This window comes from Taudactylus pleione, unplaced genomic scaffold, assembly GCF_031769625.1.
Source record: "Taudactylus pleione unplaced genomic scaffold, aTauple2 ptg000405l, whole genome shotgun sequence".
Classification (NCBI taxonomy): domain Eukaryota; kingdom Metazoa; phylum Chordata; class Amphibia; order Anura; family Myobatrachidae; genus Taudactylus; species Taudactylus pleione.
Genome location: NW_028284807.1, coordinates 1,679,505 through 1,702,703, shown reverse-complemented (window position 1 = coordinate 1,702,703; position 23,199 = coordinate 1,679,505). Strand labels below are relative to the sequence as shown.

General features: G+C 50.9%; 1 protein-coding gene across 2 annotated transcripts in view; it reads left to right on the top strand.

Annotated features, from left to right (window-relative positions):
* The first annotated feature begins 383 nt into the window (after positions 1-383).
* Positions 384-23,199, top strand: part of TTF2 (transcription termination factor 2) — a 192,744-nt gene continuing 169,928 nt past the window's right edge. Inside the window, exons 1-6 of one of the 2 annotated variants that reach the window (XM_088446797.1) lie at positions 384-508; positions 2,289-2,343; positions 9,689-9,800; positions 18,314-18,397; positions 18,503-18,569; positions 21,803-23,146. In XM_088446797.1, the coding sequence (XP_088302923.1) occupies positions 2,316-2,343; positions 9,689-9,800; positions 18,314-18,397; positions 18,503-18,569; positions 21,803-23,146 (1,635 nt within the window). In that variant the 5' untranslated portion in view covers positions 384-508; positions 2,289-2,315. Of the gene's footprint in view, positions 509-2,176; positions 2,344-9,688; positions 9,801-18,313; positions 18,398-18,502; positions 18,570-21,802; positions 23,147-23,199 lie in introns of both variants that reach the window. The other variant, XM_088446796.1, reaches the window with a different exon arrangement.

Sequence of the window (23,199 nt, the reverse complement as noted above, 5' to 3'; positions counted from 1 at the left end):
ATAATAATAACCCATCACTCATACATACTGCATCTCACAGGTGACTCTAGTCTAGTCTCTTAATCGTGTCCTCCAGCCAAGGCGCCATTTTCTTGAGGACACACTGAGGGAGAGAGGCAGCGATCTAACTGATCATGGCGTCGTTAGCCGGGCCTCCAATGAGTCGGCATGGAGACACAAATCTGCTGCACAGTCTGATCTCTTCTGTTTACTAGTAACCTCCATGTGGATTGGACACTGCGTGTGTCAGTCACCCAGGGCAGAGGCTGTGAGACTGTGAGAAAGAAAGGAGGAGACTGTGATACTCAGTGGGCGGTGTCCAGCAGCCGATTGGCTACAAGTTGTGCGCCGCGCTGTGATAGGCTGCTTCATGTGTACACGCGGCTCCACACTTTGTGAAAACGGATCCTGGGCGTTTGAATGTGTAAACGGGCCCCGGTGCCGGCAGCTGATTGGCTGATGGTTATGTGACGTCAGGTAGCTGATATTGTCATTGCCGGACGGAGAGGTGAGGCTGCTGCTGTATATAGCTCTGCTGAGTATTACTGTCCCCCTGTATAACGCGCTGGGACTGGGGGGAGATATTGCTGCCCCTCATTATATGTCTAGTCACAGGAGCTGACACTCTAATAGGAGCATTGTCCCCTCACTCCCAGCTCCCCCCCATTATATCTCTAGTCACAGGAGCTGACACTCTAATAGGAGCATTGTCCCCCTCACTCCCAGCTCCCCTATTATATATCTAGTCACAGGAGCTGACACTCTAATAGGAGCATTGTCCCCCTCACTCCCAGCTCCCCTATTATATATCTCTAGTCACAGGAGCTGACACTCTAATAGGAGCATTGTCCCCTCACTCCCAGCTCCCCCCATTATATCTCTAGTCACAGGAGCTGACACTCTAATAGGAGCATTGTCCCCCTCACTCCCAGCTCCCCTATTATATATCTCTAGTCACAGGAGCTGACACTCTAATAGGAGCATTGTCCCCTCACTCCCAGCTCCCCCCATTATATCTCTAGTCACAGGAGCTGACACTCTAATAAGGGCATTGTCCCCCTCACTCCCAGCTCCCCCCATTATATCTCTAGTCACAGGAGCTGACACTCTAATAGGAGCATTGTCCCCCTCACTCCCAGCTCCCCCCATTATATCTCTAGTCACAGGAGCTGACACTCTAATAGGAGCATTGTCCCCTCACTCCCAGCTCCCCCCCATTATATCTCTAGTCACAGGAGCTGACACTCTAATAGGAGCATTGTCCCCTCACTCCCAGCTCCCCTATTATATATCTAGTCACAGGAGCTGACACTCTAATAGGAGCATTGTCCCCCTCACTCCCAGCTCCCCTATTATATATCTCTAGTCACAGGAGCTGACACTCTAATAGGAGCATTGTCCCCCTCACTCCCAGCTCCCCCCCCATTATATCTCTAGTCACAGGAGCTGACACTCTAATAGGAGCATTGTCCCCCTCACTCCCAGCTCCCCTATTATATATCTCTAGTCACAGGAGCTGACACTCTAATAGGAGCATTGTCCCCTCACTCCCAGCTCCCCCCCATTATATCTCTAGTCACAGGAGCTGACACTCTAATAGGAGCATTGTCCCCCTCACTCCCAGCTCCCCTATTATATATCTCTAGTCACAGGAGCTGACACTCTAATAGGAGCATTGTCCCCTCACTCCCAGCTCCCCTATTATATATCTAGTCACAGGAGCTGACACTCTAATAGGAGCATTGTCCCCTCACTCCCAGCTCCCCTATTATATATCTCTAGTCACAGGAGCTGACACTCTAATAGGAGCATTGTCCCCTCACTCCCAGCTCCCCCCCATTATATCTCTAGTCACAGGAGCTGACACTCTAATAGGAGCATTGTCCCCCTCACTCCCAGCTCCCCCCCATTATATCTCTAGTCACAGGAGCTGACACTCTAATAAGGGCATTGTCCCCTCACTCCCAGCTCCCCCCCCATTATATCTCTAGTCACAGGAGCTGACACTCTAATAAGGGCATTGTCCCCTCACTCCCAGCTCCCCCCATTATATCTCCATGTGACAGACTAATCACAGGAGCTGACACTCTAACAGGACCATTGTCTCCCACGCCAGTACTCTTACACACTCCCTTACATGCTGTCTGTACCTCCTCTCCTATAATATATGCTGCAGAATATCCGCTGACGTGTGACATTGAGGAGGGCTGTCAGGCGCCCATCAGCCCTTGTTACTGTATCACTATAAAGTCTCTGGGAAAGTGACGTTTGTGTTATTTTACGCTCAGTCTGTTCCAGGATCCTCTCAGTATATCATGGAGAAAGTCCGCTGCACGGATCATGGTGAGTGATTACCGGTACTACCCAGATCCCCGGCCCAGGCCGTATACTGACACTATATATACAGTGACACAAGCTGCAGTGTGACTATAATGGGGAGTAAGTAGGAGCCCCGGGGTGCGGTGACCTCTGGCACGTGGTATACATATATTTGTACTTCAGGGTCCACAGGGTGACCTTGGGGTATAGGTGTTGATGGGAGTCATCCAGGCACCACACAGGTAATTTTCTTCCCAGGATGCACTGAGTCCCTCTCCTATACCCCGGGCCAGAGGCTCCTCTGTTTCGTTGGGTGCCCGGCCGGAGTCGGGTCACTGACGCGCAGGGGGGGTTGTTGTCACTGCACCAGAATATTTTTTATTTTTAAAGAAGTTTGCTTCTACTTAGCGACAGCAAGGACAGTCCAGGGGACGCCGGCACTGATCTGGGGATCTCAGCGGGCCTCTGGGGTCTTGGCTAGCAGGGACCCCGCAGGATCCCTGGACTGCGGCCTGACACTACGGGGAGGCAGGTAAGCGGCATGTCAGCGCAGTGGTGCACGGCAAGTCGCAGTCTTTTACCTCAGGTCGGGGGACTCCCTGGGGATGACAGCAGGTGGGGCCAGGCACTGAGTCCTGCTTCCCCACAAAGCCACCCGGGACATTGGGCTGGAGGTCTGCGGACTGCTCCAGCGTCCCAGGGATTAAACGCTGGCCAGGGGAGGCAGCCTTCCCTGTCTAACAGCCGGCTCCTCCCCGCTACACAGCGCTCCTTTCCACCGCGGTCTGGCTGGGCTGTGGCACTTCCCTCCTCTGGCTCCGCCCCCTCAGTGATCTCTGGTGGCCATATTCCTGGGTGAGTGTCGCGGAACGCAGGCAGGTGGTGCCGAGTCCGGTTCCCCCTACATACCTCTCCTCCTGGACGGTGGTCAGTGTATGTAGCTAGTCTGCGTAGTTGACCAGTAAGTGCGATTTAGTGCAGGTATTTTTATTATTCTGCATTGTATGTGACTGTATGCTGGCGCTGTCTGTCTGAGTTTCTCTTTCTTACTGTCAGCCAGTTTACTTTCCCTGTACCTGTTCCCTCTCTCTGAGCCCTAACACAGGTGTTGTCGGGGTACACCCTCACAGTCTGTTACTTCTGTGCAGGTGGTTACATACAGTATATTGGTATCCTCTTCACTATGTCTGGCAGTGAGAGTGATGTCCCTAATGACTCCCGCCCAGCTGTCTTGTAAAAAATGTACAGCGACTTTCAGGGTGAGAGACCTGGTACTGGAGGGATTATGTTTGAGGTGCTATGCTCCCCCAGGTCCCTCTACGGTCCCTGTCACTCCACAGGAGCCTCCGTGTCGAACTGCAATAGCCGCCGTGGAGATCCTGGAATTCAATAAGCTTCATTTATATAAGTAGCCGAATCTCGCATGTTGCCGACCAAGATTCATCTGCTTCCTTGTCGCATCTGAAGCCAAGGACCCCTCCAGGGTGTTTGCCCAACATTCCATAGCCCGAGCCGCCCAGCAGGTAGCCATGGCTGGTCTGCACGCGGCACCTGAAAGGGAATAAATAGACTTCAGACAATCCTCCACCTTCCTAACTGTGGTATCGGACAATGTGGAAGGCATAGGGAGAGTCGCGCTTTTAACCAAGCGCGTAATGTGGGAATCCACCGCCGGTGATGTTTCACATTTAGAAAAATAGTCCTCAGCAAATGGATAAGCATGGGCCAGGCACTTCTGCGGCTGTGACTCTTTCCAGGATTTTTCCATGTCCCCTCCAGATGGTCCACCAGCTGGTCGGTCAAAGGAAAAATAGATGTGGTCGCCTTTACAGACTTAAAAAGAGCATGTCTGGACTTAGGTGCCTAAAGGATCGTCCTCCTCTATGACCAAGGCCGCACGGACAGCTTGTATTAGATCCGGGATAGATATCTTAGACTTGGACTCCCACTCATGTATGGAAGAGTTGGAGTCATCCGGGATCGCCCCATCCTTAGATGAGACCTCGTCATCATACAGCGCAAAAATCTTTTAGCTGGTCTGCCCTGAGGGGCCTCCTCCTGTCGCACTTCTGCGACATTTTGCAATGCAGTGGGAACTGTATTAACCCACTGGGGAGAGAGCACCTGTAAGGGTGCAGCCGCCTGAAGCAGGCTCTCGTTTGAACCCCAGAGGGGAAAACACAGGAGGGGCAGCTAAACGTCCCGCAATGGCCGTAAGTGCTTGTGCAAAGCACGCGCTCCCTGTGGCTTCGTTCTTGAAGGGCAGATGTGGACTCCAAGAAGGGCTTGGAGTGTTTACCTTATAAGGTCCTGTTCGGCCCGGATTTGGACAAAATTGTGGATACATTGGCAGCAGCTAAGTCTGCTTGTCTACTGTTTTGCTTCTACTCCCTCGGGGTCTCGGACTACGTCCTTTCAGACCTATCGGGCCCCAGGTAAGGCCACAACTCAGTCCTTTCCTAGGCCGTCCTCCACCAAGAAAGCTACCAAACCTAAGAAGCAAGCCTGGCGAGTGAGACGTCCAGCTGCCAAGTCTGACGACAAACCCCCAGCCTGACGGGGCGGGCCTCCCCCTGGGTGTCAGACTACCACAGACACCTGGGTGAGAGAAGTGGTCTCTCGGGGGGCGGGGGTGTATGCCCTCTCCTTCCGCAGACGGCCTCCCCGTCAGTTCTTCTGCACAGGCCTCCTGTGCAACAAGAACAAGGCTTTGGCCATTCAAAATGCAGTACAATCCATGCTGCTGGAAGGGGTCATTGTACCGGTCCCATTATCCCAGAGGGGAACGGGTTATTATTCCAGCCTTTTTCTGGTTCAAAAACCAAACGGTTCCCACCGACCTATCCTCAGTCTCAAGTCCCTGAACAAGTTCCTCAGGGTACCTTGGTTCGGGATGGAAACTCTACGTTCCATGATGCTAGCTATGGAACCTGGGGATTTTATGGTGTCTCTGGATATTCAGGATGCATACCTGCATATTCCGATTGCTTTGGCTCACCAACGTTTTCACAGGTTTGCTGTACTACAACAGCATTTCCAGTTTTAGGCCCTCCCATTGGGCCTTTCTACTGCACCTCGGGTGTTTACAAAAGTTATGGCAGTAATGGCAGCCCATCCATGGCTCCAGGGGGTCCGCCTTTTACCGTACCTGGACGACCTCTTGCTGTTGGCAGGGCCTCCAGAGGTACTTCACCCACACCTACAGCTGACCATATATGTCCTACACATGCATGGATGGTTGATCAATTGGAAGAAGTCCTCCCTGATCCCATCTCAAAGGATGCTCCAACAGCAGAGTATTTTTCTGACGGCAGACAAAATCTTTGCCTTGCAGACGCGAGTGCGCAGATGCCTCCACAGTCTCCGAGTGTCCATACACTCAGCCATGGAGTTACTGGGATCCATGGTGTCGACATTTGACATGATGGAATGTGCCCAGTTTCATTCCCGGCAGAAGTTGATCCTCTCCCGGTGGGACGGATTACGACATCTGATAAGGACACAAACGTTGGTACTCTCTCCGGGGTGCGTCTAGCTCTGATTTGGTGGCTGCAGTCGGTCCACCTCACCAAGGGGCGCCCCTTTTGGATTCCGCACTGGGTCCTTCTAACAATGGACGCCAGTCTCCGGGGTTGGAGCGCAGTGACGGGACCACTCTCCTTTCAGGGACGGTGGACACCAGAAGAGTCTGCTCTACCAATCAACATATTTGAACTTCGGGCAGTCTTCAGGACCCTACAACAAGCAAGACTCATACTTCACAGAAAGCCTGTGCAAGTTCAGTCGGACAACGCCACGACAGTGGCTTACATAAACCATCAAGGAGGAACTCCGAAGTCCGGCGGCAATGGCAGAGGTGTCACGCATCCTGACATGGGTGTAAGGCCATCTACCAGCCGTATCGGCAGTGTTCATTCCAGGAGTCCTCAATTGGGAAGCAGACTTCCTCAGGCGTCACGACTGCATCCCGGGGAATGGTCTCTTCACCAAGAAGTGTTTCAGCTCCTCATTTATTATTTATTTATTAAGTTTCTTATATAGCGCAACAAATTCCGTCGCGCTTTACAATTTGAATTAACATTATATTGGGTTGTAGAAGACATGCATACATACATAAAAGACATACATAAGGGTAAGAGGGCCCTGCTCGCAAGCTTACAATCTATAGGGAAATAGGTGTAGATACACAAGGATAGGTGCTACATATTGCAAATTGGTCCAGCCCGATTGCAGATATTCTTGGTGGGCTGTATAATCCAATCACACTGGAAAGTTGGCCTAGGGTTAGGAGGATGTTAAATTGAAGAAAGAGAAGATGTGATGGGTGTTTACTATAAGAAGAGAGTTGGGGAGCTATAAAAGGATAGGTGGGCGGTCCTGGAATCTGATAAGCTTGTCTGAAGAGGTGAGTTTTCAGAGAACGCTTGAATGTTTGGAAACTAGTGGAAAGTCTTATTGTGCGTGGGAGGGCATTCCACAGGGTGGGTGCAGCCCGAAAAAAGTACTGTAACCGTGCATGGGAACAAGTAATGCGCAGGGATGAGAGACTCAGTTCTTGTGCAGAGCGGAGATGTTGGGTTGGAAGATATTTTGAGATAAGTGAAGAGATGTATGTTGGTGTGGTTTGGATAATAGCTTTATGTGTGAGTGTAAGTATTTTAAATACGGTAGAAGACCGGCAGCCAATGGAGGGACTGACAGAGTGGATCAGCAGACACTGAACGTTTGGTGAGAAAGATCAACCTCGCAGCTGCATTCAAAATGGATTGTAGTGGGGAGAGCCTGTTTTTGGGAACACCAATACGGAGACTATTGCAATAGTCAATGCGGGAAATTATGAGTGCGTGTATTAGAGTTTTTGCAGTGTCTTGTGTGAGATATGGTCGAATTTTGTATATGTTTTTTAGATGTATGTAACAGAATTTAGAGACAGATTGAATGTGGAGAACAAAAGACAGTTCAGAGTCAAGGATGACACCTAGGCAGCGAGCTTGTGAGGTGGGGTTGATTGTCGAGTTGCCAACAGTGATAGAGAGATCAGGTTGGTAACTGTTATTGGCCGGTGGAAATATAATTAATTATGTTTTAGAAATATTAAGTTTGGGGTGGCGAGATGACATCCAAGATGAAATGGCAGAAAGACATTCAGTGACACGGACCAGCACAGATGGTGATAAATCTGGGGAGGATAGGTAGATTTGAGTATCATCCGCATACAGATGATACTGAAAACCAAAAGAGCTGATTAGTTTGCCAAGAGAGGAGGTATAGATTGAGAAATGCAGAGGACCTAATACTGAACCTTGTGGTACTCCCACTGATGGAGGTAGCGAAGTGGAGGTAGAATCAGAAAAGTGAACAGTGAAAGAGCGATTAGATAGGTAGGATGAGAACCAAGAAAGGGCTTGGCCTCTCGACAAAATCACAAACTGCCTCTGTACGGGTCCAGGACAAGAGACGCAAAGGCTCTCTTGGTAGACTCTGTCGGTCAAGTGGACCTTCCAGTTTGTGTACCTATTTCCTCCAATCTCCCTCCCTCCTTGAGTTATTCTGAAGTTCAAACAACTATGCACTGCCCTGCTGGTGGCTCCAGCGTGGCCCAAACGTCACTGGTACTCGGATCTTCAGAGTCTCTCCATCGACACTTCCGTTGCTGTTGCCTCAACGTCTGGACCTGTTGTCTCAAGGTCCTTGCCATTACCCGGACTTGGGTTGTCTGTCTTTGACGGCGTGGCTCTTGAGACATCCCTCTTAAGGTCCAAGGGGTTTTCAGGCTCTGTGGTTAACACCATGCTCAGGGTGTGAAAACCTGCCTCTGCTAGGATTTACCACAGAGTGTGGCATACCTACTTTGAATGGTGTCGTCCCAGAGGTTACGACCCCCAAGTGTTTAGGGTATCCAGAGTTTTGGCTTTCCTTCAGGCGGGTTTGGGCCTTGGCCTCCGCCTTGCTTCCCTGTAGGTGTATGTCTCTGCCCTTTCAGTGTGGTACCAGCGAAGGATTACCCCCTCTTCCTGATATCCGCACTTTCCTTCAGAGGGTCCTTCGCATTCAGCCTTCCTTTGTACCTCCTGTGACGCCTTGGGATTTGGATGTTGTCCGCAGGGCCCTCCATTTGAACCCCTGCACTCAGTGGATCTCAAATGGCTCACTGCTAAGACAGTTTTCCTTCTGGCTTTTGCTTCTGCCAGAAGAGTGTCTGATTTGGGGGCTCTCTCGTCGTTCCCCATTTCTGGTTTTTCACCAGGACAGGGCGGTGCTTCGGACTCACCCTGGCTTCCTTTCTAAGGTGGTCTCTAGTTTCCACATTAATGAAGATATTATTGTACCGGCCTTTAATTCTCCAGACCTCTCGGCAGGTGAGGCCTCATTGGATCTGGTACGTGCCCGCAGGATTTATGTGGACCGTACCAGTTCCCTTCTGAAGTCAGACTCCTTGTTTGTCCTCTACGGATTCCACAAGAAGGGATGGCCAGCAAATAAACACTTTGGCTAGGTGGATTCGCATGATGATTTCTGAGGCTTACACTCATGAGGGCCTTCCAGTACCACCCTCTGTTACTGCTCATTCTACTGTCTGTGGGTCCTTCGTGGGCAGCTCGCCATGGCGCCTCGGCTGTTCAGCTTTGTAAGTCGTCCATGTGGTCTTCTGTCCAGACCTTTTTGAGGTATTATGGCTTTGATAACTTTTCCTCTCGGGATGCATCCTTTGGGCGGCGGATTCTCCTCTCTGCACAGGAGCATCCCCACCCTTGAGGGTACCTCTATGGTACATCCCCAAGGTCACCCTGTGGACCCCTATGGTCCCTGGAGTAGAAAATGAGACGTATGGTAAGAAACTTACCTTTTGTTATCTTTCTACAAAGTCCACAGGGCACCCGCCCTGTCGCACCTTTGCTTCAGATGGGCTTTGCTCTGGTCACCGGTTTTCCGTCTCCTTCTGTAGGAGAATGTGATTCTCGTGTGTTCCAGACTTTCTTCTCTCTTTTTTTTCCTCCTCCGGCCTTTGGCTTGCTACGAAACTGAGGTGCCACTGGCCCAGGGGCGGGTTATTGTGGGAGACCCAGTGCATCCTGGGAAGACAAATTAACTGCGTGGTGCCCGGATGACTCCCATTATCACCTATACCCCAAGGTCACCCTGTGGACCCTATGGACTTCGTGGAAAGAGAGATAACAAAGGTAAGTTCTTAACCATGTCTCTCATAAAATATAAATATATATAAATTTTATTATACGGTGATCTAAGCTGCAGTGTGACCGTAACAGGGAGTAAGTAGGGGGCAGGGACCCCGGAGTTAGGGGACTGTACAGTGTATAATAATGCTGTAACCTCTGACACATGAGTTATATAAATGTATGATTTGCAGGTTGTCTCTGTGTCTTAAAAACTGGAACACGGGAAGGACCCAACAAAGGGAGGAGTTTTTACATCTGCTCGGCCAATCGCAGCGCTCCCTGCCCATTCACCCAGTCTGTGGAGTGAGTATCCTCTGTCAGGTGTTGAAACTGATCTGTGTCTATTAGTTACTAAAGTGCGGGTCTTGAGAAGTTTAGTTGTTGCCCATATCAACCAATCGGATTCTAGCCATTATCTTCTAGAAGGTGCTAGATAAATATGTAGACTCTGGTTGCTATGGGCAACAACTCCACTTCTAAAAACTCATGTTAGTAAATATACTATTAGTTGGCGAAGAATAAATGTTGGGACTGCTGTGTTATAGTGGTTGGGGGATGAATGTTGGGACTTCTGTGTATAGCGGTTGATGGATGAATGGTGGGACTGCTCTGTGTATAGCGGTTGATGGATGAATGGTGGGACTGCTCTGTGTATAGCGGTTGATGGATGAATGGTGGGACTGCTCTGTGTATAGCGGTTGATGGATGAATGGTGGGACTGCTCTGTGTATAGCGGTTGGGGGATGAATGGTGGGACTGCTCTGTGTATAGCGGTTGGGGGATATACGTCGGACTGCTCTGTGTATAGCGGTGGGGGATATACGTCGGACTGCTCTGTGTATAGCGGTGGGGGGATATACGTCGGGACTGCTCTGTGTATAGCGGTGGGGGGATATACGTCGGGACTGCTCTGTGTATAGCGGTGGGGGGATATACGTCGGGACTGCTCTGTGTATAGCGGTTGGGGGGTATACGTCGGGACTGCTCTGTGTATAGCGGTTGGGGGGTATATGTCGGGACTGCTCTGTGTATAGCGGTTGGGGGGTATACGTCGGGACTGCTCTGTGTATAGCGGTTGGGGGATATACGTCGGGACTGCTCTGTGTATAGCGGTTGGGGGGTATACGTCGGGACTGCTCTGTGTATAGCGGTTGGGGGGTATACGTCGGGACTGCTCTGTGTATAGCGGTTGGGGGATATACGTCGGGACTGCTCTGTGTATAGCGGTTGGGGGATATACGTCGGGACTGCTCTGTGTATAGCGGTTGGGGGATATACGTCGGGACTGCTCTGTGTATAGCGGTTGGGGGATATACGTCGGGACTGCTCTGTGTATAGCGGTTGGGGGATATACGTCGGGACTGCTCTGTGTATAGCGGTTGGGGGATATACGTCGGGACTGCTCTGTGTATAGCGGTTGGGGACTGCTTTGTTTCCGTTGCAGGGACCTTGCTGTTACTGCCATGTGTTATATACTGCGTCAGTCAGACGGTGAGCAATGGTGAAAACGGGGATCTTACAGATGATATCCTGATCCCTGTATTTCCTCAGTGTTTTCACCAAAGCTGCACATAATTGTAATATATAACAAGGAGTGTATCGCCATATTACAGTTTTTAGTATATTTTTTTATTTGTTTTTATACAAATAATCAATTTGGAGTTTTTACATTGCCTTGGTGATTTACAGACACAATATATAAAGCCGTATACCAAAGACTAATGATGTACAATAACAAATATACAGATAAAGATCTAATTCTCGCCGCCAAGTGACTGCGCAGAGCAAAATATCTCTGTGTAGCAGCAGGTGGAACAATAGTAACAATCCCTGTCCTGTAGCAATGGATCAGATACAGTATTCGATGGTAGTGACCAAGGGGGATATGGTCAGTGTATCCAGAGAGCATTAATCATCTCAATGGGCGATAATTCCAATAAACTTACCCCAGTATTGCTAACAGGTAGATATCTCCGTAACCGGGCGCTGACGTCTCGCTATTTGCTCCTGGTATAGATGGAGAAATAAAGCAGCCGCTGGGCAGGAGATCCGATTGATTACTTATCCGAACAGAAGTCTCAAGCTGGGTACACACTGACAGATATTGATTGATCAATTGACCCAGGGTGTGCGCTAGCCCGTGGGCGTTGGTAGCATATACAGTGTTCACTCTAGCTGCGGCAGCAGGCAGGGCGCCGGAGCTAGAGAGGGCAACTATGTGCGCGCGCGTCCGAAAAGGGGGCATGGCCATGAAAAGGGGGAGTGTCTATAAGACGCGTCCCCTTTTCGTCATACTTGGGGGTGTGCCCGGCACTTAAGGACACGCCGGGCAGCCCCCAAGCGCTGCAGACAGTGAGAATAGACGTCGGGCGCATGCGCCCGGCGTCTATTCTCCAGCGGGGACCGGGTCACCGCAGATTTCTCCACCCGCAGGACACTGCGTCCCGCGGGTGAAGACGGCACCCGCAGGCTGTGAGGGCAGGGCGCTTTTTGCCCTCCAGAAGGAGGGCAGGGCGCTGCGCCCTGCTAAAACAGCCTAGCGGGAACGCTGCATATAGCACAAGGGTCTCTGAATCAATGTAATTAGCAGGGGGCGATAAATGCTTGGCGGGGAATCAGGTTAAAAAAAAAAATCTGTTATCCTTGACTCGTTTCTCCTGCTCAGTCACACTCCCGGTGCCATCAGAAGGCATGCAGACTAGCGCGCACACGGGTCCGGCCGCCACGTGACTGGAACAGTCATCGCTACCAACTGCGCACGCACACAGCCCCATTTGCACACATTTTGCGACTGGTGATCTCAGGGCACACGAGACTTCTGTCCGTATAAGTAATCAATCGGATTTCCTGTCTGTCGGCTGGCTTTTCTACTTCAGGGTCCATAGGGGGTCCACAGGGTGACCTTGGGGTATAGGTGATGCAGAGTCATCCGGGCACCTTACGTAGTAAATTTCTACATCAGGTTCCATAGAGATCCACAGGATACCTTGGGGTATAGGCGATGATGAAAGTCATCGGGCACCACTCAGTTAAATCTGTCCTCCCAGGATGCACCGGGGCCCTCTCCTATACCCCGCCCCCAGGCCAAAGCACCTCAGTTTCGTAGGTTCCCGCCCGGAGTCGGGTCACTGCACAGAGGGGGCTGTTAAAAACAGCCCCAGAAGATTTGCTTTCTTCTGTCTTCAGTAGCGGACAGCACGGAGAGCCCAAGGACGTCCGTGCTGCCGCTCCGCCGGCGCCGAGATGCCGGTACTGATCCATCGATCTCGGCGGGCTTCCGGGGTCTCGGCTAGCAGGGACCCTGGAGGATCTCTGGACTGTGGCTAGATGCGACGGGGGATTCAGGTAAGCAGTGGGTGCCCGCTAATGCACAGTCCATTTTTTCCCCAGGGTTGGGGGCTCCCTGGGGACGGCCATGAGTGAAGCCAGGCACTGAGTCCTTCGCTTCCACTAGACCACCAGGGACGTCGGGGATGGAGTTTTCGGGAATGCTCCAGTGTCCCAGGGGTTAATTGCAGGCCAGAAGAGGATGCCTTCCCTATCTTTCAGCCTGCTCCTCCCCCACTGCAGTCTGGCTGGCTGTGACAGCGCTCCTCCCCCAGCTCCGCCAGTTCTGAGCTCTCCGGTGGCTATTTTCTCTGGCACCAGCGCTGGTCTCATCGGTGGTGCAGAGCCCGGGTCCCCTTACATACCTCTCCTCAAGAAGGTCAGCGTATTTAGCACTATTCTTACCAGACTCTGGTCCTTATTCAGACCTGGTCGCAAGCGCTGAGCGCTCGCAACCGGGTCGATGTTTAGGCCCGGCGCAAGCGCAGCGACCGCACTGTGCGTGTGCAAGCCCCGGAGCGAGAGACACTCTCTCGCTCCGGATCTCACTACAAAAGGGCCGGCTGTCGATGTTGATCGACAGCTCGGCCCGTTTTGTAGGCGTGGCGGGGGGGTGGTTTCACAAACTGAGGCGTTTTGTGGGCGGCCGCACTGACATCAGCAGTGATGTCAGTGGGGAGCTTCCTGTTCGATCAGAGCAGGAAGCTCCCTGGGGCTTGCGGTTGCCGAGACCCAACCTTAGGGTCTCGTCGCAAGCCCCGATGGTCTTGACCATTGCGACCATCAACCTGTTCGATCGCTAAAGCTGTGGGTGGTAACCAACAGCTTAGCTAGCGACCAGGAGGCCGCACTTAAACATACAAGTGGCCACCCTCATTCAGAACGAGCGCTTGCTTCTTGCGAGCGCCTCTGAATGAGGGCCTCTGTCTCTGTGTATTTAATAGTACTGCCATTAGTGCAGGTGGAAGTCTTCTGCATTGTGTGTGACTTATGCTAGCGCTGTCTGATTGTACTTTCTTTCCTCTGTCAGCCATTTTACTTTCCCTATACTTCCTCTTCTCACCAGCCCTCACGGTACCAGTGCTGTCCGGGTGGGAATTTACCTCACAGTTGCAGCCTTTGTTTCGGTGTGGTGGGTTACATACAGTGCGCACGCTATCCTTACCATGTCTGGTAGTGAGGAGTCTGCAAAATGTTACCCCTTTCCTGCTCCAAATGTAAGGCAGGAATAGGGGAAGGGGATGTGGTTACCGGGGCTTATGCGCAACATGTTATGTCCTCTCAGGTCCACCTACTGTCTCTACCTCTGCGCAGGAACCTCTCTGGGCTTGTTTTCCTCAGCCATTACAAACCATTGTGGGACGTTTGGCGGCTCCCCCTGCGTTTCCCCAGTTGGGGTTCACGCAGCAGGCTGTGGTCCCATCTCCCGTACAGGGGTTTCCCCGGCAGATGATGGTGGAGCAAGGTCTCCGTCAGCAGACAGGCCCCCCTTAGAAACCTGAGGAGGTGCTATTTGGGTAAATTCTCTATCTACTACGGTGCAAAACCTGACAGATGTTACAGGGTGAATCACCGCTTCGGCCTGCCAAGAGACCACTACTGTCATCACAATCTACTCATTATGATGATAACATGACATCGGACGACGGTGAGATTCATGACTTCTGTAACTCTGAACCCCCCCATCGGGATGTAGAGCCCAAGTCAAATATTTGTCTCCGGCCTATTACGGGCGGTACGTGTGGTCATAGTGATTGAGGACGAGGAACCTCCAGCAACGAAGTCCAAACATGACTTTTTCAAGGATGTTAAGGGTACCGCTGCCATATTTCCTCTGTCTGATCAACTAGTGGATCATTTGGAGGAGGCTCAGACGTCTGGCTCACGCTTATCCCTTTGTGGGGGATTATTTCTCTAAATGGGAGACTCCTCCTCAGGTGGATTCGCATGTGATGCGCCTGGTTAAGAGTGTGACTCTGCCCAGGCCGTCCATGTCCTCTTTGAAAGATGTTACGGATTGGAAAGTGGAAGTATGCTTAAAGTACATTTAGTCCCTTTCAGGAGGGGCCTCCAGGCCGGCCATGGCCATCTGTTGGGTTGCCAGAGCATTGGAATGCTGGGCGAATTCTCTGGAGGCGTCGTTTCCCCCAGATGCTACCAGTGAGCATGTAGAGCTCATGGGCAATCTCAGGGATTCAGCTACTTATATAATAAGGCTGCTTTAAACATCAGCCTCTTAACATCCAGGATTCAGCTGCTGTTATTTCAGTGCGTTGCTCCCTATGGTTGCGCTCTTGGAGAGCGGATGCTGACTCTAAAAAAGGGCTGAAGTGTGTACCTTACAACGGACAAGTCTTGTTTGGTCCGGATTAGGATAAAATTATGGACATTTTGGCAACTGCAAAATCTGTTTGTCTCCCCTCGGCTACTGCTCCCTCGAGGTCTGGGACCTCGTCCTTTTGGCCCTATAGCCCTCAGGAAAAACCTAAGGCTCAGTCCTTCCCTATGCCACCAGATGCCAGAAAGGTTACCAAGCCCAAGAAGCAGGCTTGGAGTACCAGACGTCCGGCTGCCAAGTCTGATGATAAGCCCAGGGTGGGAGGCCGACTTCTTCAGTTCGTCCAGTGCTGGTGTCAGACCACCACAGACACTTGGGTAAGGGAAGTGGTCTCTCACGGATACGCCCTTTCCTTTCGCAGAAGGCTTCCCCATCAGTTCTTCAGCACAGGCCTCCAGTCAAACCAGGATATGGCCATCCAAATCCAGGAATTGGTACGTTCTATGCTCCAAGCAAGGGTCATAGTGCCTGTCCCGTTACCCCTGAGGGGAACGGGTTATTATTCAAACCTCCTTTCTGGTTCAAAAACCGAACTGTTCATATTGGCTTATCCTCCAACCTCAAGTCCCTGAACAAAATTCCTCAGGGTGCCTCGGTTCAAGATGGAAACCCTACGGTCAATTATACTGGCTATGGAACCTGGAGATTTTATGGTATCTCTGGATATTCAGGATGCATACCTGCATATTCCGATTGCTTCGGCTCACCAATGTTTTCTCAGGCTTGCCATACTACAACAGCATTTCCAGTTTCAGGCACTGCCGTTTGGCCTTTCTACTGCACCTCGGGTGTTTACGAAAATTATGGTGCTAATGGCAGCCCATCTGCGGCTGCAGGGGGTCTGCCTGTTACCCTACCTGGACGAACTCCTACTGCTAGCCGGGTCTCCAGAGGTACTTCTCCACCATCTACTGCTTACAATCTCTGTGCTGCAGACTCACGGCTGGCCTCTCTAACTCCTTCCCAGAGGATGCTCCATCTCTGGGCTCTACTGGATTCTCAACAACAGAAGGTCTTTCTGACAACAAGCAAGCTCTCCAATTTGCAGACGCGGGTATGCAAGTGCCTACACAGTCGCCGAGTGTCCATTCACTCAGCAATGCAGTTACTGGGCTCCATGGTTTCGATGTTCGACATGGTGGAGTATGCGCAGTTTCACTCCCGCCCTCTGCAGAGCTTGATCCTCTCCAGGTTTGACGGATTACCCTATCTGATAAAAACGATGGTGCTCTCTCCGGAGGTGCGTTTGTTTCTTGCTTGGTGGCTTCAGACTGGTCATCTCACCAAGGGGCGCCCCTTTTGGATTCCGGACTGGGTCCTCCTGACGACGGACGCCTGTCTCCGGGGTTGGGGCGCAGTGACAGGTCCACACTTCTTTCAGGGAAGGTGGTTAGCAGAAGAGTCTGCCCTACAGATAAACATATTGGAACTTTAGGCGGTCTTCAGGGCCTTGAAACAAGCCAGACTAATTCTTCACGGAAATCCCATGCAGGTTCAGTCAGACAACGCCACGACTGTGGCTTACTTCAATCGTCAAGGCGGAACGCGAAGTCAGGCAGCAATGACAGAGGTGTCACACATTCTGACATGGGTGGAAGGCCATCTACCAGCCATATCGGCAGTATTCATACCAGGAGTACTCAACTGGGAGGCGGATTTCCTCAGCCGTCACAACGTGCATCCAGGGGAATGGTCTCTTCACTAAGAAGTGTTTCAGCTCCTCGTGGACAAGTGAGGCCTTCCAGAGGTAGACCTCATGGCCTCCCGACACAATCACAAACTGCCAGTGTCCAGAACAAGAGACGCCGATACTCTCCTAGTGGACGCTCTGTCGGTCAAGTGGACCTTCCAGTTTGTGTACCCGTTTCCTCCAGTCTCCCTTCTTCCTCGGGTACTTGGGAACTTCAAGCAAGAAGGAGGCACGGTCCTGCTGGTGACTCCAACGTGGCCCAGACGTCACTGGTACTCCGATTTTCACAGTCTCTCCATCGACACTCCGTTGATGTTGCCTCAGCGTCCGGACATGTTGTCTCAGGGTCCTTTTTGGTATTTGGTATGCGGTTTTATTAAGGCAATTTAAAAACTCCAAATTGATTATTTATCTAAAAAAGAAAAGGACTAGATTCTAATACGGCGCTACGCAACTTTTTATTTCTTGGTCTGTCAATATAGAACCCACTGTGAGAGCTGTCGTTTTGAATTTGGGCTGCTTACAGCCACACACTAGCACACCTATAATTGCTTATATGTAATATATACAGTACATCCCTGTATACGTAGTGTGTGATCACGTCTGTATAACCTGCGCTCTGTGTTTTAGTCTCCCGCCATGGTACTGCCTCCTGCACATATATGTAATATATACAGTACATCCATGTATACGTAGTGTGTGATCACGTCTGTATAACCTGCGCTCTGTATTTAGTCTCCCGCCATCGTACTGCCTCCTGCACATATATGTAATATATACAGTACATCCATGTATACGTAGTGTGTGATCACGTCTGTATAACCTGCGCTTTGTGTTTAGTCTCCCGTACTGCCTCCTGCACATATATGTAATATATACAGTACATCCATGTATACGTAGTGTGTGATCACGTCTGTATAACCTGCGCTCTGTATTTAGTCTCCCGCCATCGTACTGCCTCCTGCACATATATGTAATATATACAGTACATCCATGTATACGTAGTGTGTGATCACGTCTGTATAACCTGCGCTTTGTGTTTAGTCTCCCGTACTGCCTCCTGCACATATATGTAATATATACAGTACATCCATGTATACGTAGTGTGTGATCACGTCTGTATAACCTGCGCTCTGTGTTTTAGTCTCCCGCCATCGTACTGCCTCCTGCACATATATGTAATATATACAGTACATCCATGTATACGTAGTGTGTGATCACGTCTGTATAACCTGCGCTCTGTGTTTTAGTCTCCCGCCATCGTACTGCCTCCTGCACATATATGTAATATATACAGTACATCCCTGTATACGTAGTGTGTGATCACGTCTGTATAACCTGCGCTCTGTGTTTTAGTCTCCCGCCATCGTACTGCCTCCTGCACATATATGTAATATATACAGTACATCCATGTATACGTAGTGTGTGATCACGTCTGTATAACCTGCGCTCTGTGTTTAGTCTCCTGCCATCGTACTGCCTGCTGCATGAGGGTTACCTGGTGGATGTGCAGGCGCTGGTGAGACAGGACGCCGGGGGCTACAGGTGAGTATATATCCGATGGGGGTGAGCGTGGATGATATATACGCTATGGGGTCTGGTATATACCGGAGCACAGGCAGATCACTGCTCGCATTACTGTCTCCCCAGATTGTATTATCGTTGTATGAAGAGTAAGAATGATGGGAAGAAGTACTGTGGCAATGTCCCCTGGCAGGTAATACCCCCGACGTTCTGTCCCCTGGCAGGTAATACCCCCGACGTTCGGTCCCCTGGCAGGTAATACCCCCGACGTTCGGTCCCCTGGCAGGTAATACCCCCGACGTTCGGTCCCCTGGCAGGTAATACCCCCGACGTTCTATACAGGGTATCACACGGTATACAGAGCTACCGCTGCTGCCGGGGATTCTGTGTAATGTCCCTATAATCACACGGTATACAGAGCTACCGCTGCTGCCGGGGATTCTGGGTAACGTCCCTATAGTCACACAGTATACAGAGCTACCGCTGCTGCCGGGGATTCTGTGTAATGTCCCTATAATCACACAGTATACAGAGCTACCGCTGCTGCCGGGGATTCTGTGTAACGTCCCTATAATCACACGGTATACAGAGCTACCGCTGCTGCCGGGGATTCTGGGTAATGTCCCTATAATCACACAGTATACAGAGCTACCGCTGCTGCCGGGGATTCTGTGTAACGTCCCTATAGTCACACAGTATACAGAGCTACCGCTGCTGCCGGGGATTCTGTGTAATGTCCCTATAATCACACAGTATACAGAGCTATCGCTGCTGCCGGGGATTCTGGGTAATGTCCCTATAGTCACACAGTATACAGAGCTACCGCTGCTGCCGGGGATTCTGGGTAATGTCCCTATAGTCACACAGTATACAGAGCTACCGCTGCTGCCGGGGATTCTGGGTAATGTCCCTATAGTCACACAGTATACAGAGCTACCGCTGCTGCCGGGGATTCTGGGTAATGTCCCTATAATCACACAGTATACAGAGCTACCGCTGCTGCCGGGGATTCTGGGTAATGTCCCTATAGTCACACAGTATACAGAGCTACCGCTGCTGCCGGGGATTCTGTGTAACGTCCCTATAATCACACGGTATACAGAGCTACCGCTGCTGCCGGGGATTCTGGGTAATGTCCCTATAATCACACGGTATACAGAGCTACCGCTGCTGCCGGGGATTCTGTGTAACGTCCCTATAATCACACGGTATACAGAGCTACCGCTGCTGCCGGGGATTCTGTGTAATGTCCCTATAATCACACAGTATACAGAGCTACCGCTGCTGCCGGGGATTCTGTGTAATGTCCCTATAATCACACAGTATACAGAGCTATCGCTGCTGCCGGGGATTCTGTGTAATGTCCCTATAATCACACGGTATACAGAGCTACCGCTGCTGCCGGGGATTCTGGGTAATGTCCCTATAATCACACGGTATACAGAGCTACCGCTGCTGCCGGGGATTCTGGGTAACGTCCCTATAGTCACACAGTATACAGAGCTACCGCTGCTGCCGGGGATTCTGTGTAATGTCCCTATAATCACACAGTATACAGAGCTACCGCTGCTGCCGGGGATTCTGGGTAATGTCCCTATAATCACACAGTATACAGAGCTACCGCTGCTGCCGGGGATTCTGTGTAACGTCCCTATAGTCACACAGTATACAGAGCTACCGCTGCTGCCGGGGATTCTGGGTAATGTCCCTATAGTCACACAGTATACAGAGCTACCGCTGCTGCCGGGGATTCTGGGTAATGTCCCTATAGTCACACAGTATACAGAGCTATCGCTGCTGCCGGGGATTCTGGGTAATGTCCCTATAGTCACACAGTATACAGAGCTACCGCTGCTGCCGGGGATTCTGGGTAATGTCCCTATAGTCACACAGTATACAGAGCTACCGCTGCTGCCGGGGATTCTGGGTAATGTCCCTATAGTCACACAGTATACAGAGCTACCGCTGCTGCCGGGGATTCTGGGTAATGTCCCTATAATCACACAGTATACAGAGCTACCGCTGCTGCCGGGGATTCTGGGTAATGTCCCTATAGTCACACAGTATACAGAGCTACCGCTGCTGCCGGGGATTCTGTGTAATGTCCCTATAGTCACACAGTATACAGAGCTACCGCTGCTGCCGGGGATTCTGGGTAATGTCCCTATAGTCACACAGTATACAGAGCTACCGCTGCTGCCGGGGATTCTGGGTAATGTCCCTATAATCACACAGTATACAGAGCTACCGCTGCTGCCGGGGATTCTGGGTAATGTCCCTATAGTCACACAGTATACAGAGCTACCGCTGCTGCCGGGGATTCTGGGTAATGTCCCTATAGTCACACAGTATACAGAGCTACCGCTGCTGCCGGGGATTCTGGGTAATGTCCCTATAATCACACAGTATACAGAGCTACCGCTGCTGCCGGGGATTCTGGGTAATGTCCCTATAGTCACACAGTATACAGAGCTACCGCTGCTGCCGGGGATTCTGGGTAATGTCCCTATAGTCACACAGTATACAGAGCTACCGCTGCTGCCGGGGATTCTGTGTAATGTCCCTATAGTCACACAGTATACAGAGCTACCGCTGCTGCCGGGGATTCTGGGTAATGTCCCTATAGTCACACAGTATACAGAGCTACCGCTGCTGCCGGGGATTCTGTGTAATGTCCCTATAGTCACACAGTATACAGAGCTACCGCTGCTGCCGGGGATTCTGGGTAATGTCCCTATAGTCACACGGTATACAGAGCTACCGCTGCTGCCGGGGATTCTGGGTAATGTCCCTATAGTCACACAGTATACAGAGCTATCGCTGCTGCCGGGGATTCTGGGTAATGTCCCTATAATCACACAGTATACAGAGCTGCTGCCAGTTATTCTGGGTAATAATCATTCTTGGCCCATTATACAGTGTACCATTGTGTGATTTATTACTGCATGGGACAACATTGAGCACCCGCAGTTGGTTTTCTGTGTCATGTTCTTACTCCGCTTTATATGTAAAACCTGATGAGCTGAAAACCTGATGGTTTACTAACCTGGGGCCTGGTTGTCACTTCTGGCTTGTCCCTCACCTCAGCTGACATTGTGCCATTGGCGATGTGTTTGCTGCCTGTTTGGGTAGAATACGCATCAACAGGAGTGAGGAAAGTGCGGCAGGGAAAAACCGTTCCTTTGTCTGGCAGTGCGCTGCTCGTGGGAGAGAGTAAGAGTGAGCAGAATTGTTCCAGGCTCATTCACGTTAGGTCTTGGACTGCATTTGCAGTAGGAGTAAGTGACACAAAGTATTAGTTATAATTCTGCCCCTCGTTCTCTGTACAGCTTATCTGCACATCCACAATCGTCTAAATCATTTTCTCCTGTCATTAACCAGCCCGTTTACTGATCCAGTGTTCTCTTATTTTTGTGTTATTTACAGGAGCCGAAGCAGAAGCCCGCTCCGAGATGTGAGCTCCTCATTGGGAATATGGACAAACCACAGAGAAATCCCTTTAGGGTTATCAATGAGGATCCTAAGCCTCCTGTATGGAGCCAGGTCAGCAAAGATAGAAAGAAGAGCTCTGAAGACGCGACCATCATCGATGGTGGAATGAAGAAAAGTCAGGAGAAGTTTGATCAGAGCCAGAAAAAATGCAGTCATGAGATGTCTAACCGAGACGGGATGAAGAGCAGTGAGGAGAAGTCATATGACCAGGGTGGGAAGATGAGCAGTGAGGAGAAGTCTGACTTGGGCAGGAAGAAGAGCAATGATGTGTCTGATCGGGACGGGAAGAAAAGCAGTGAGGAGAAGTCTGACTTGGGCAGGAAGAAGAGCAGTGAGGAGAAGTCATATGACCAGGGTGGGAAGAAAAGCCTTGAGGAGAAGTCTGACTTGGGCAGGAAGAAGAGCAATGATGTGTCTGATCGGGACGGGAAGAAGAGCAGTGAGGAGAAGTCTGACTTGGGCAGGAAGAAGAGCAATGATGTGTCTGATCGGGACGGGAAGAAGAGCAGTGAGGAGAAGTCATATGATCAGGACTGGAAGAAAAGCAGTGAGGAGAAGTCTGACTTGGACAGGAAGAAGAGCAATGATAAATCTGATCGGGACGGGAAGACTACTAGTCAAAAGAAGTATGACCAGGACAGGATGAAGGACATTTATAACAAGATTGAGGTGGGGCGAGATCCTGGTCATAAAGGGAGCCAGGAGGAAAGGAAACTCAAGGAGGTAGAGCAGAGAACTGAGGGGAGAAGAACTGAACAAGAGCAGAAGCAGATCAGTGAGGAACACAAAGGTTTGTGTAATGAGGGAGCAAGGGAAGAGGGAGCTTCTTTCCATGGATGGAGAGAGAAGGGCTTTCCTCCTGGGCTGAAAATCAAGAAGACTCTTCCAGTTGTGGTTGGAGACACTGGGGCTCGTAGCAGAGAACCAGGAGGTAATTCCCTAGATGAGGCAGGTTGTGTGGGAACAAAGTGTACAGAGTACGGTACATCTCCCACATCCTCAGTGGCCAGCAGTGGCCAGGACTGCCTGGAGCCTCCCAGATCATGTTCTGGTGACAGGAAGGATGGTGGGCAGGAACCCGCCTGTACGGAGAAGGATGAAGATGATGTTGTGTTTGTTAGCGCTCACTCTGGGAAGGATAAAGTGGCCACATTGAGGACATCGGGAGGAGGTAAGCAGAAAACCATCACCTCTTTCCCAGGATTTACCCCACCGCCAGAGGCGCAGAGCACGGCCGCACTACACTCACTGCTCACCGCACAACTCCTGCAGAAGAAGGTGAGTACCGCGCTCGCATTAACACCTTTCTACATCGCAGGCGATCTACAGTT